The sequence below is a fragment of the Saccostrea echinata genome, unplaced genomic scaffold, assembly GCF_033153115.1.
Source record: "Saccostrea echinata isolate AGI-Se365-2 ecotype Australia unplaced genomic scaffold, CSIRO_AGI_Sech_v1 ptg000083l, whole genome shotgun sequence".
NCBI lineage: Eukaryota > Metazoa > Mollusca > Bivalvia > Ostreida > Ostreidae > Saccostrea > Saccostrea echinata.
This window is the reverse complement of record NW_026889832.1, coordinates 263710-278673: the sequence shown is the minus strand read 5'-3', so window position 1 is coordinate 278673 and position 14964 is coordinate 263710. Positions and strand designations below refer to the sequence as shown.

Below are 14964 nucleotides of genomic sequence, written 5' to 3'. Positions count from 1 at the left end.
TTCGAATAAAGTATATTTCTGTTGCTACCTTTATTCATTTATTTGCAATTCTTCGCCGGAAAAAAGCAGGAATCTTGTTTAATAACGGTTTTAATATATTTGGTTTTTACATGATCATTCTATGCGTTTAATGTTAAAAGAACCAGTCTAGTTAATCATGACTTACAACGAAACAAATGAAATAAGACGTAATATAAAGAGAAAAAGTTTTGAAACATTATGTAAACGGCATTTTTTTTCTTCAAAAGTTAGAAAACATCAAAGTCTTCTATTGTGATAAATCAACAATACCTATATCCCATACTTCAAATTTCAATTTTAAAGTATATCTTTCTTTACAGTGTAAAAAAAGAGATACCATATTATTAAAAAACAAAACAAAACAAAACAAAACAAAACAGGGGGAAATCAGATTTAAAAGAGGAAAATCAAATACATACATTTCTGGTGTGTCTTATTGGGCAAGAAGTATGGCCAATTTGATAATTTTCCAATAATATGTGACTGACATTGGAAATCCAATAGGATAATAAACGATAATTACATGTAGATACAGTAGAGGATAAGAAAGCTTCACGTATTTCTAAGCACAGTATAACCTAGCCTTTCATGGACGGAAACAACCCGTAATATTTCTGTAGAAACACTGTAACAAACATAATTTTTTTTTTGGTTTCAATAACGGCTAACAAATTGCCAGAATTTGCCAAGATGAATTGAAATTAAATGTTTTTCTTATCGGTGTAAATCAACGTCACTCTTCATCTGTTTACTGAACACACCTTTGAAAAGGGGGTGTGACGGTACAAATTGTCGTTTTGTACATATTGTCGTTGGCGACAATACACATGTACATATTGTTGCTGGCGACATTATGTACCCCACCCTCACTGTACATATTGTCGCCCCGCAGATATTGTTGCCCAAAGATTTCTTTTGTTGTTTTTTGGTATTTTCGTAAATGTTATTGGTAATTGAATCACAATGACGTGTCTCGTATGCTATTCATGCAGCGTGATTGTGACGGTATATTTTGTCGTCATGTTTATATTGTCGCCTGCAACAATGTTCACCTTCCCTCACTGCGTATATTGCCGTCTATCAGAACATGTCGCATTACAATTCACGGCAATGTTTCATATAAATGTCGTCAGAGAAATCAAAAATTTCAAAAATGGTCATATACACTTAATTTATATTATATATATACATGTATATATAAAGATATATAATTTGTATATATTCCTATGTAAAACTTTGATCACCCATTGTGGCCCCATCCTAATGGGCTCATGTTTGAACAAAATTGCTTTTGTTTTTGTTTGTTTGTTTGTTATTATAATGTCCATCTCGAGAATTTTCCATTCGTATGTAGGCGTCACCACTTGCCGGTTGAGGGCTGCAAATTCAGACCTATACTTGATACTCAGGATCATTGCAGTGAAGGATCTTTTTCGTGCCAACACTTCAGAATTGAACGTGCCCTCTGTTTCGATAATTTTTACATAAGTATATCTCTACTGACCCAGTACTTCTTGGGGGGAAAAAATGAAAGATTTTTTTTTCTAAATATTCTATGAAAAACCTTTTATAGCCACACCTTCCATTGAGTGACATGATCTGAATAAAACTGAACCTACACTGAAACTTTCACATACGTTTTATTTTTCTGACACAATGGTTCTTGAGAAGATTTTTAAAAGATGTCACTAAATTTTCAGTAATTCTTTACTACATGTACTTCCCTTGAAATAGGACACAACCCTTCATTTGAACAAACTTGAATCCACTTTATCCATGTATACTTCGTGGTAAGTTTGGTTGAAATTGACCCAGTAGTTCTTGAGAAGAAGCTGAAAATGTGAAAAAGTTTGCAGACAGAGGGACGGTTAGACAAAATGTGATCAGAAAAGCTTCCACTTCAGGTGTTCTGAAAATGTCAAACCCAACACCAATTATATCAGCACATGATTGCATATAAGAATATCGCAAAAATAATTTCCAAATAATCATTACTAATGAGCAAAAAAAAAAAAAAAAAAACAAAAAACAAAAAAAAAAAAAACAAAAATAAAACAAAAACTAATACATGTATCCAATGTCTCCAAGTATATATTACAAGAAAAAAGGAATACATGTAGGCTGATTTATCAGGTATCTAAAAAATTACGGTATATTGACATATCATTTTGATGTACTTCAATCCTGGACACAATTTTCTGACCAAAAAGTTTTCTAGTATTGCAAGTAATGCTGTCTGTCTCCCTCCGTGCGTGTGTGTGTGTTTGTCAATGTCCCTTTTCTTTTTCAAGTAAATATTCGTCAAAACAATATATCGACGACAATATATGCCGACCTTGACTGTACATATTGTCGCCGACGATACTATTTGCTTGTGTTTGACTGTACATTTTGTCTTCCATTATACAGGAGGAAAATAAGGCTAGTCTCAGTACATATTGACGCCGGCGACAATATGTACCGATGAACGACAATATGTGCAGTGAGGGTAGCTAATATCGTCGTCGACGACAATATGTACAAAACGACAATATGTATCGTCACAGGGTGGCTAATCTTAATTTAATTGCCGGGCCGGTAATCACGTATACAGAATGTATCTGTCGTTTAATAAAACAAACAAAAGAAATGTTGGCCTTAGTTTTGTCTTTAAGAGGGCTGGGTGATTGTGGCCATTTTCAGACTTTATTGATCTCCTTTAGAAGAAGATTTCTATATGAAATCTGAGTACATTTGAACATATTTTATTGCAATAAATATATACAATGGGATTGGGCACAAGTTCTAAAAACTTAATTCGAAAATTCGAGTTCTGAGTACATGATATTGTAGGTTAATGGACACCATAAAGCTACTGTATTTTTAATCATTGTTTTCCTTTGTTTTATTTGATTTGTGTGCATTTTTTATTTCTTTATTTTGTTTAGCTTCGTTTGTTTTTATTTACATAATTTTGTCCTTTTTTATTATTAAATTACATCTATGATTATTTTGATTTTTTAACACAATTTTGGTCTTTTTTCAATTGAATTTTATTTTTTCATTTTTTTTCTCTCCATGCGTTTCATAGTTTAGGTAGTTTAGGTAAACTTTTTAAAAATCAAATCGAAAGTACGCTTAGGGATTTTCCAGCCAAAAAAAAAAATGGCGACCCGTGATCTCGATGATATGGAAGTCGAATTTCATGGACTGGAAGCCGATCCAACGGATTTTGAGAATCAAGAAATTAAAATTTCACCCTATCAAATTTTAAATCCAGATGGTGGTTACGTATATAAGACGACCCTTGAACTACAGCTTTGTAGTTTCATTTGTACTGGCTCATCTAGCAGAAATTATAGGACAAGGAGTCGAGAGATACGGTTAGAGGACATACCCTTCGTTTCTGAGTAAGTAGATGGTTTTTACTGTCTTGTTTGCTTTATCATATAGTTTTTCTCAAATATAATCTAAAGAATAGAAAATAAATCAACCAATTAATTAATTAGAAACTATGAATAAACAGAAATAGAATACAAATCACTGAAATTCAATATAAGAAATCATATATGAACCTTTCCTTATCATATTATATACCATATATTGTCAAAGCTATTTCAACATAAGTCCTGTTCTGTATTATTGTATGAATGTAAAATAATCACTTTTGCAGATTAATTCAAGATGGACTTGGTGAGAGGGTTGTTGAACTTCTTCTTCATTTCCAGTATCGCGCATGCAGACAAGACCCATTGCTTTTTGTATTAGCTATATGCTGTAGATCGAGTGACAGACAAACAAAAAGAGCTGGATATAATGCACTTCCGTCAATTTGTCGAATACCAACACAACTGTTCAAATTTCTAAGTTTTTGTCAAAAAATTAATCAGAAGAATTCTTTGTCTAAAGGTTGGGGCAGAGCACATCGGAAAGCAATCTGTGATTGGTATCATAGTTACGGAACATCAGAAACCAAGTTAAAACTTTTGGCACTTCATATAACAAAATACTCCAAAAGACATGGATGGCGACATAAAACCGTAATGCGCCTAGCCCATATCAATGTCAAGGAAGAAGAAGATCCAGCCTTGAAGTATCTGGTGATTCTTGCAGTGAAAGGAAAACAATATGCAGATTCTACCACCTTTATGGAGAATCAAAGAAAACGAGAATTTTATCAGACGTCAACCCTGAAAAAAATAAGCGACCTCCTCTCTTCGATAGAAACCGCAAAACATACAAAGGATGTCAGTCAAGTGAAGAGGCTTATCTTGGAGCATAGATTAGTGAGGGAACATATACCGACCTGCTTCTTAAACGAAAGAGAGGTTTGGTTAGCTCTTGCAAGACATATGCCAGTGACTGCCCTGATTCGAAATTTAGGGAAAATGTCTAAGCTGGAAATCTTTAAAAGAAGCACATCAGAGGAGAAGCCATCTTTTGAAGAATACTTAGCACTTGAAAAACTGAAGAATAAAGAACTAATCACAAAAGAAAAGGTACATCCTTTTACCTACATGCTAGCAATCAACCAGTACAAAAAAGGTGAAAACAGATCAAAATCGCTGCAATGGCCAATTTACCCACAGATTTGCTCTGCACTTAAAGAAGGGTTGTATTTATTTTTCGAAAATATCAAGCCTACAAAGAAACGTTTTTTGGTGGCATTGGATATAAGTAAATCGGTAGAAGAAAGTGTAACTGTAGTGGGATCTCCTTCTCTACAAGCTCTGGACGTTGCTGCCTTTATGCTGTCTCTGATAATTAGGACAGAACAAAATTGCCATGCAATAATTTTCTCGAACAACAGAGCAACTGTTTTGCCTATCAGACCTGATGATGATATCGAAGTGGTAGCTGAAAAGATAAAGGACTTGAGAAGTTTACCGAGTGAAGTCTCTGCTGACGCATCCCTGCCATTCAAGTATGCAATTGAAAAGAAGAAGATTTACGATGTCGTCATTATTTACACAGATTCTTACGCTACTTCTGGAACCCCACATCCTTCGCAGGCATTACAATTTTATCGACAATCTTCAGGAAAGACTGATGCTAAATTGGTCGTCTGTAACTTGGCCTGTTCCGATGTCTCTATCGGAGACATAGAAGATCCCTTAACGTTGACAGTGTGTGGATTTGATTCCTATGTTCCACAAATCATATCAAATTTTATTAATGGGAATTTTAATTCCTCGTGAGTGTTTCGAAAGTGCTTAGTTCTATATTCATGAATTTTTATGCATTTGAATCTTAAGCAAATGAAGGGATTCAATTGTGATAAGAAATTTTTGAAATATTTCATATATGCAAGAGAAAATAATTCAATAGAAAATAAGCGTATGAAAAGTCATATGTGGGTATATGTGCGTATATATATTGAATTACATGTATTTTCTTGCATTATTATTATTATTATTATTATTTATGCTTGTTTGTTTGCTCGTTTTTATTTTTTTTCGGGGGGGGGGGGGTTCGAAAGGTTATACTTGTATCATTCTTACAATGTGAATTAAATTTTCGAAAAATTATACGAATTAGAAAATATTCAAAAAGGTTAACAAGTTCTATAAGTTATATCTCAAGTCTTGAATGTTGTGGGTTTAACATGCTAAACAATATTTTGATGTTGGTACGTAAAATTGTTGTTGGTTAATACTTGCGCCATTGGTGATTCCTTTTGTAATGACTTAGAAATAATCTAAGACGAATTTAAAACTGTGCTTTTGGTACAAATTATTCAACTGCAGTAGTTATGATTGAATATATACTAGTGCTCAATAAACTTACATTGTTTCATTTGTCTTCATTAACTTAATAACATGTATCTATATGGCAAATGCCATGATTTGTGGCTGTCAATTCAATCATAATCATATTTTTCCAATTCTTTAAATGTGGAATATGCCTTACGTCAAATATACAGTGCAGGTACTTTGTCATTACAGTGCTAGTGTAAATTTGAAAAGAAACTTTACGCCCATATGATATCCTCTCATTACAAAGTAAAATACATAAAATGTGCAATTTAAAGCACTGTTAGATACATATATATTTAAATTTTTTGTCACTGGATTTGCGCTCATGGTCCAATAAAGCTATGACTGGGAAGTAATGTCAGACATTTTTGTTTCCAGAAAACAAATACATGTATCTGATTATGATGATAAATGTATGAATAAAAGCGATTACTGCTTATAAAAATATATCATAAAAGTGTACAAAAAAAAAAAAAATTACTCTTATCTAAATCAGGTTTAATCTGATTAAAACATGTCAGTTTTCAGACATTTGTATGATTTATATAAAATGTGAACTGATTCCTAGATTTTTGAGAACAACAGCAAATTAATGAAGCAATCTTGATAAACAGTAATATTTGGGTCATTTGACTACTAGAAAAAATCAGCTAAATATGTAGGTTTAAAGGTCAAAAATACATTGTACTTCTCAATCCCTGGAGTTCTTATATATATATATATATATATATATATATATATATATATATATATATATATATATATATATATATATATATATATATATATATATATTGTTCACAAATTTAAAGAAGGAATTAATTTACTCTTATTTTTAAACATACTCCCAAGTTGATAAAAAACGATATGGAAATGTTCATGTATCGAAATATCTATATGTATGTAGTTGAAATTATTGAACAATCTAAGAGAAATAATTGATATGTCTGTGGTTTTAAACGTCCAATCATAATATTATAGTTTTAACAATACGTTGTCCAACTAAATTAAAATCTTGAATTCTGATACAGCTTCAATGTATATGAGTGTTTTATTCTGCTAAAAAAATCTGTTTATGAATTTAAACAAAAAAAGTTTTAGTGAATTTTATTTTTTTTTCAATGTAAAACTTTTCTTACAAGTCAAACTGCAACATTATAATCGTTATGTATTATAAACTGAAAGACCATACGATCAGCATTTTTCATTTACATTGTCCAAAATTCTGGATGCTTGATCCTTTTTATTCTAAGACATGTAGTATTAATCAGCTCCATTTCACAAAATATAAATATAGCAGACTTTTGTCGTCAAAATTTTCCGACCATATATGCCTTCAATGTTGCCAGATTTTCCTTTACATAAATATGTATTATATGCATACAAAATTCATTCACATTTATCATTAATCAGATGAACAAAAGGATACAAGAGGAAGGCTTACTACATGTACTTTGGATAAAGAATTTTCTTCACATTTTGTCCCCTCTTTTGCTGTTCGGTCTTGTTTCTATTTAATTTTCCGTTTCGTTCAGTTTGTTTGTTAATTTGCAAAATGTGTTTCTGTTTGCCCATTTATAATCATATTATTATTATTATTATTATTTTTGTTTTGGTTTTGTTCTTTGTTCCTGTTTTTTTTTTTTTTTTTTTTTTTTTTAAATACTGTAGCCAGTAATGCAGGTCATATGTGAACAAGAAGAAAAACATGCATATATATCACAATTTTGTTTCATTCCAGGAATGAATCTTGATGTTTTATGATTTTTTTTTTCCATACATTTGCTGAATGGCACATAAATGTTTCTTAATCTAATGTAGTATGAAAGAATCAAGTAAAAAAAAAGAAAGATATATATTGTATTTTTTTTTAACCAAATTAACTTGACAATCCACATTCATTCTGCTCGATTAAAGGGTTCTAATACTGTCAACCCTGCAGGTAACATATTAAATATGTGCAGTTATCCCCCGATTGAAAAAACAAAGCAAACGTAAAGTAGGTCATCATTTTATCAATCGACAGCATTTAAACATAGTAAATAGCAAGGTCGTAGAGTTCGGAATTTTAAGAATTTCATTCAAGCACATTTCTTATGTTTTGGTATGCAATATTTCATTTTGAAAAATATCGTTAAATACAAGACAGAGATATCAATATCGAGATTTTTAAAAAAATATTTTATCTGACAGAAAAGAACGAAATCTTAAGGTATCAAATCTCTTTTATGAAAACATTCCTTTAAATGCGTGTCGAATAAGATTTGTGAAACAAATACATCTAATATAAAATATTTGTTTATAAAATTCAAAAGTCACAATTCGTGCTGACCGAGAACTTATCAAGCTTGCTGCATTGAGGCTGCTTTCAATTTTGCTTTGAATTTTCTTCTTTTTTATCTGTACATTGATCATGAGTATAAAGCATTTTTTCTAATAATATCGAATACTTTGTATACATGTGCAAAAAATATTTAACAAAATGCAAATAATCATTTACCCTATGAGGTATGAAATAACATGTGTAAAAGTTGTTTTTGACATCATTTTTACAAATCTTATTGTATTATTCATACATGTACAATCATCTGTAGGGCCTAAACAGAAATTTAAAAACGCATTTTATTTATTTATTTATTGAAAATATATTAAAGGGGCCTGGACAAAGTTGCATTGTTTATATTATTTCTATGTTTATTAATGAATAATCTTAGAAATCAATCACAGCGATATTCTTTACGGATATATGCCAATCAAATGCGTCCCGAAATTCGTATTTTTATTAATTTCCATGTAAAAGACGTTTCTCAACACGCTTATATTATATTTCGACGTGAAATGCTCTAACAACATATAAGTCATGATACAATACTGAAAAGTTTAGAAATATGTGTCCAAGCCCCTTTAAAATATTAAATTCAATTCTATTAACCAAAATGAATATTTTTCATAGGAATTTAAAGTCTGCTTTAGAACACCCGTGTGATATCTCCATTGCGCTGAAAAGTATATACACTATCGACACGAATTGAAATGTACACATCATGCATTCCCTACCATAGTCAACTAGTCACAAGGGGAAGGGATTGCATAGAACACTTCCGTTCCGTATACAGTCTTCCAAAGACGTCACAGGAAAATATTATTTTATATTACTGAATATATAAATGTCGAAGAAAATGAAAAAAGAAATTAAAGAAACAGCAGTGAGAGATTATTTCAAAAAGGAATTGTTGATTTTTTTTTTTTATTTTGATCCATGTTTGATTTCAGGGCCCTCGTCAGTTCTAACCATGATCATAGAATTACGGGTAGACATGAACTTTTAATGGTATATCTACTTATTTTGAATCATAACTGTACCCGGAGCAATAGACTCAAAAACATATCCATATTTTAATTATTGAGGTCCTCAGTATGTTGATCATGTGTTTTATTCAACGTATATTTGCATTGTTCTTAAATATTTAAAACAAACTTTGCAGTCTAACACTTAAACAGCACAGAATTTATATCTTAAGAGTGAAATTTGAAAGAAAACAAAACATTCATCTATCCAAATTAGACATTAGGAACTTCAATTGATTTATAATTCAATGGGAAAATACGTAATGGAAAGAGTCTTGTTTTGGAAATATGCAGTCCCCATCGCTATTTTTTATGACCATTGTTTATAAATGATATATTCCGTGTATATTTTTTTTTTGAAAACATTTATTCATTTATTTCTAAAAAAAAATTATAATGCATTTTTTTTCTGTTCATGTCCTCAACTGGCCGCGTACATCCCTGCTTATTATTATCTGGTACATTTGAAGAGCAATACCAATAAGCCTAAGTATATATCATAATTAATTTTGGTTGGACTGATTAGATGTGTGTCATTAACAGACTCTCCCTAAACTCAGTGCTGTTATGAAATAATATAAAAGTCATATACCTAGCTACATACTAGTGTCTAACAAATGACCTTGCTCGAAACATATGAAGAGATTAATAAGGTGTCGGGTTTTGATTAATACAAAAAAATAAGTTGCCAGGTTTTGATTGTTACAAATCACTATTGTGTTATACAATAAATACAGTTTGGATAGCCTTACCATTGGTAACAATTCTACAACCAGTGGAAACATCACACATATTGTTGTAATAGTCACATTTTCCTTGACACCCGTCTCCATACAAAGGATACGGACATGATTGACTACAGTTATATCCACTGTACCCAGGTAGACATTCTGTAATTTATATTGAGTGAATTAATGATGAAAATACACTTTTTTTTATTTATGGACATAAATAACAATTTAAAATTTCTACATCGCTGTGGTCCCTTTACAAGTCTGAATTAAACTTCAATTTATACTACATGTAACTACATGTAGCTGAAAAAAATGTTCATGGGAAGATTGAGGGTACGGAAATTATGACTTTAAAAAAAGAAAAAAAAAACTTTTCTTCCTTTGCTGATGATTTCTTATTACTAACGCTTGGTTAATATACATAGTATGAGATTAAACAATTTAAGGAATAATTTCTTTAAAGGTCAAATTCATAGGAAATAGAAACACTTGTAAATGATATATGTTGTAAATAATAGTTAAAAAGAGGGAATCACAATATTCGTAAATTTTTAAACCTTGTTGTTTTCTTTATTTACCTGATTAAAAATCGCTAAAAATAACGTTTATCAATAGAGTTACTTCCCCTTTTTGTGACGTCATAAGAGACAATCAACATCAGAAACTGATAGTAGTAATAATATACATAAAGTATAAGTAGTGTATAAAATATAATACAGTGCTCTCGATTATCTTAAAAAAAAGGGGAAATTTTAGGGAATGGAGATGTTGATATACCAGATTTAGATCTTTCATTTAAGAATAGGCTCTACATATTTGAGCCAATCAAGGGAAGTACATGAAAATGATTATTCTACTTCGACCAATTCTGTTTCGTCCGAAGGTTGCAGGCGCGTAGCTGCCTAAGATATGCAAATACGCAAGTGCGCACACATCACCCCCCCCCCCCCCAAAAAAAAAGAAACAAACAAATAAGTAAGGAGAGAGGGAGAGAGATCCGAAAAAAAGAATAATTCCCAGCCAACAAATATTCGTGTTTCGAATTATTTTGTGTCATACTGTTTTGATTTGAATTTTAAATCATCATGACTCTATAATAAAATTTGAAACCCTTTATTAAACCATTGCCAAGTCATTCATTGATTTGTAATTGTTCTTTAATACATTGATTTTTTTTTTTAAAGATCTTCGAAAAATCAAAATTCAAGCGCATCGTTGAATAATATGATCTATTAGTATACGATTTAAAAGTTAACATTTAGTATATATACGTGCTTTTGATACTACATGTCCAATAAGTTTCCATGAAAGTATTTAACTTTGCGTTAAGATAATAAATATTACTACGTCTTTTATTTTGTAAACAAAAACTACATGGCATAATTTTTATTTTGCCAGAAAATGAATGAAATAACTGTTAAAAGGCAGAACCTTCTGTGCCTTCACCGGGGGAGGTGGGGGGGGGGCACCCCACCTCCCCCACTCATTTCCAAACCTTGCCTTTTAGTATTGAAAATGTTATTTGAAAGGGTGATTACCCCCCCCCCCCCAACATTAGTTGTAGTGTAGTTAAATCATGGCAATTTGGTAATGTATTATAATTAAATTTAGATTTTTGAAAGCTGGAGCCTAACACCCTCACCTCCCCACCCCCTGCCGCTCTCTGCGTACACTTCACTTCCATTCTGGCTACATGTACGCCATAAGACGCTTTCATTAATAAATATTTCAAAATCAATTACCTCAACCTAAATTAGTTTTTAGATTAAAGAAAAAATTCATATTCAGCTATCTATTCTGATTTCATGTGGTAATTATGTGGTAACTGTGTTACGATGCCGACAGCAAGAGAAAATAAATGCTGCAGAAAAACAAATATTTTGTACAGTAAAATTGAGGAACAATCACTTTGTATAATATCCGAGGAAAATGCTTTACGTATAGACAGGAAGTATCGTTGGAGGTGGTGCTCCCCTGACTTTTTCCTAGAATTAATTTCTTGCTTTAAACCCTTACTTTTTTCTAGAAGTAATTTATTACTTTTAAATTTTCATGAAAGGATGGTAGCAAACCCCTCCCAGTTTTGTTACAGTAAGGTCAATTTCCCACACCTCAGTGTATCCAATTTTTTATTCAGAAAAAGCATATCCCCTCCTCACCCCTTTTAAGGTTTTTTTTTTAGTTTGGATTTTTTTTCTTTTTTTTTCTTTGAAAGAATAACATTTATGTACACAACGAAAAAAAACAACAACATGCAAATGATATTTCCTGAATCATACATCCCGCAGATTTGTCGGATGGGTATATCAGTGCCTCGGGAAAGACAGATGAATTCTTGTGCGCAGGCTTATGACGAATTGTTAGTGTATATACCCCCATCTGATTTTTTTTAGACACATAACTTTGGAAATATACATAAACTCCTTGTCTATCATACCAATACTTCGATATTTGATTTCATTTTCCGTTTTTGTCAAGTTGTAGAGATTGTTCCTTAACGGTATATCAGTCATTCTACGATAAAAGGACCAATTCAAGGTGTAAAACATGAAAAAAAAAAATGTTTCAAATAGCAAATTGAACGTCGTAATTCTCTAAAGGACATATCAATGAAATTGAAGAAAAAAAATTGTGGTTTAGTTAACTTTTTACATCAATTTCATTTTACCATTGATTTTTAGGTAATGTTACGGAAATTAATGCTTGAACAAGTCTTATTATTTTTTTTTTACATAAAGCTGAATTTGACCAATTTTGTTCAAGTATAGAACGCTGAAGCATGATTCTTGTAGTCTGGCATTAATCCGATATCAAGTTAAAATTTCGGTAAAAATCGTTACGAAGGTTAATTTCCAGCGATAAAAGTTGAAATTCTAGGCAATTATAGCTAAAATTAAAGTTTGTGTTATGAGATAAAATAAAAGAATGAAGTATATCGCTCCCAAAATAATAAAAATGTTTTATCTTTAATGCAAAAACATTACTGAATTAATGACAGACAAGGAATTCATGTATAATTGCTAAGTTAAATTCTCAGTAGGGGGGGGGGGGGGGGATGTACACAAACCATACGTCAAGTGCCTGTGATCTTGTCTACTTCTCAGCTGTAACGAAAATCCTAAAAACCAAATCAAATATACAATATAAATTTGAAATAAAACCAAGAAATTCGTGAGTCGTTTTATGTTTAATAAAACTAAGTGTAAACTGGTCATGTAAAATGTCGCTCAGATAGCGTCGCATGTTGATTGGGTTCAACACCATCTCTTTTTAAATTTAATGTCCATATTTTCCTCAATTTCTGGTCCTTAGAAAATAAATATATACTCATGTCTTGTCCCAATTTATTGTTACAGTTAAAAGCGTACACGGCAACATCTCACCAACAATAATGTTCCATAGATCATCAGAGGTCTATTACTTCCAACTTTCAGTATACCGGTACTCATTTTCAGCTGGGTGAACTGAGACAAATAAGACATAAGGAGCTTTAATTAATTAAGGTGTTCAATTCCTAATTGGACAAAATTCTCTATCTTTAAATATCAATCTGATATAAAATACTCTTGCATTCATCTAAAGTAGGGATTGATATGAGGAGAGAATTTTCAAAAATGTTACTACCTCATAAAGATAATCTCATTTTAATCAATATACCCCTGTAATCTTAAATACAGGTACTAAGAATACAAACAAATGTTGTAGTGAAAAAAAAGTAATTTAATTATTAAATTAGGAATAACACTACAGTTAAACTACTGGATAATGACTCCCATCATCAGTTTGATTAAGTGCATCAGATTTAACAATTTATGAGAGAAGAGACTGCATCGAACCATTTAATTATTAACATTTTACATTTTCAGGGAAAATTTATTTATTGTATCTGTATTCTTTTTGTGCCCTTTCTTTTACTTTTTTTCCCTGTTTTTGATTTCTACTTTTAAGACATTGGTTGTAATAAATTATCATCTTAAGCACCATGTTTCTAACAGAAATTTTACAATCAAAATGTCGCTTTGTTAAATTAAGCTGTTTTAAATAAACAATATTGGTCTGGATATCAAATGTTCATCAAATCCATTATTCATAGTATGTAGTCTTGACATATAACTTCAGAATGAAAAGGAGGTCATCCATGAATCACAATAAAATGATGTAATCTATTTTGCTTTAAGTGTAGCATAAAATAGCTACAAAGCGCTCGAGTTGTCTGAGAAGGTGGAAAATTGTCCAAACAGTGGCCAAGTTCTTTGAATCAAAGGTGATTGTCAATGTGAATTGTTCTACAGGAGAGCTGTCTTAGGGGTGACTTGTCCAGCATTGTAGTGCACGTGCAAGCTGATTTTACAACATATTATCTGGTTATATATTTCCTTAGCTTATATATTCAGTGTGGACCCTGAGGTTCATAAACTTCAGACTGAAGTTTAATAATTGACTGTAAAGAAGGTTAAACTCCCCATCCCCACCCTAACAATAATTCACTGACATTGTATCTACTTATTTAGTTTAATGAATGTCTCCAATGCCTATATCATAACTGAACAAAGCCAGATATCTATAGACATGATGACCATACTTAGAAATGTAAAATGAATTCAGTCAAAACACATATTATCAACTTACATACATAACTTTGATGGATAGTTATTATTATTATACTTGTACAAAGTGGTCATCTAATGATTCATCATCAGTTATCATACATGTAGATACTGAGTTGGGATATATTAATGAAAATTAGTCGAAGGGAATCCTTCTATAACCACAAAATATGATGAAAAACTGCTTTAAATTCATAATTAATTGCAGAGAATTTTAATTTAATAAACACTTAAGCACCTATTTAGAAAAAATCACCAGAAGTCCTAAATTATATGGAAAAAAGTCAGTGCTTTTTAGTGTTATAAACACAATAGAGGAAATTCGCGTCACAACTTTGTTTCGAATTAGCATTAGACTTGTGTGATCAAGATTTAAATTTATTCGTGCTTACAATGAACTTATCGCTAATAAAATAAGATAATTATTCTTATTTTATCTTTTAAAACACTGTCTTACTTACAATAAATCGACTTTACAAATCATAATACATGCCAATTCGTATGCGGTTGCCTATTGCC

At 31.2% G+C, this 14964-nt stretch overlaps 1 protein-coding gene across 1 annotated transcript; it reads left to right on the top strand.

Annotated features, from left to right (window-relative positions):
* Positions 1-3168: 3168 nt before the first annotated feature.
* LOC133176842 (RNA-binding protein RO60-like) lies at positions 3169-5356 on the top strand. The gene is made up of 2 exons (XM_061311908.1): positions 3169-3410; positions 3674-5356. The coding sequence occupies exons 1-2, from the start codon at positions 3190-3192 to the stop codon at positions 5196-5198; spliced, it is 1746 nt and encodes a 581-aa protein (XP_061167892.1). The 5' UTR covers positions 3169-3189; the 3' UTR covers positions 5199-5356.
* Positions 5357-14964: the final 9608 nt, after the last annotated feature.

What these genes read in the sequence shown, in the direction of transcription:
- LOC133176842 (XM_061311908.1), top strand. Translation starts at nt 3,190, where the DNA reads ATGGAAGTCGAATTTCATGGACTGGAAGCCGATCCAACGGATTTTGAG. An exon ending in GACATACCCTTCGTTTCTGA is followed by an intron (nt 3,411 to 3,673) that starts GTAAGTAGATGG and finishes TCACTTTTGCAG; the next exon opens with ATTAATTCAAGATGGACTTG.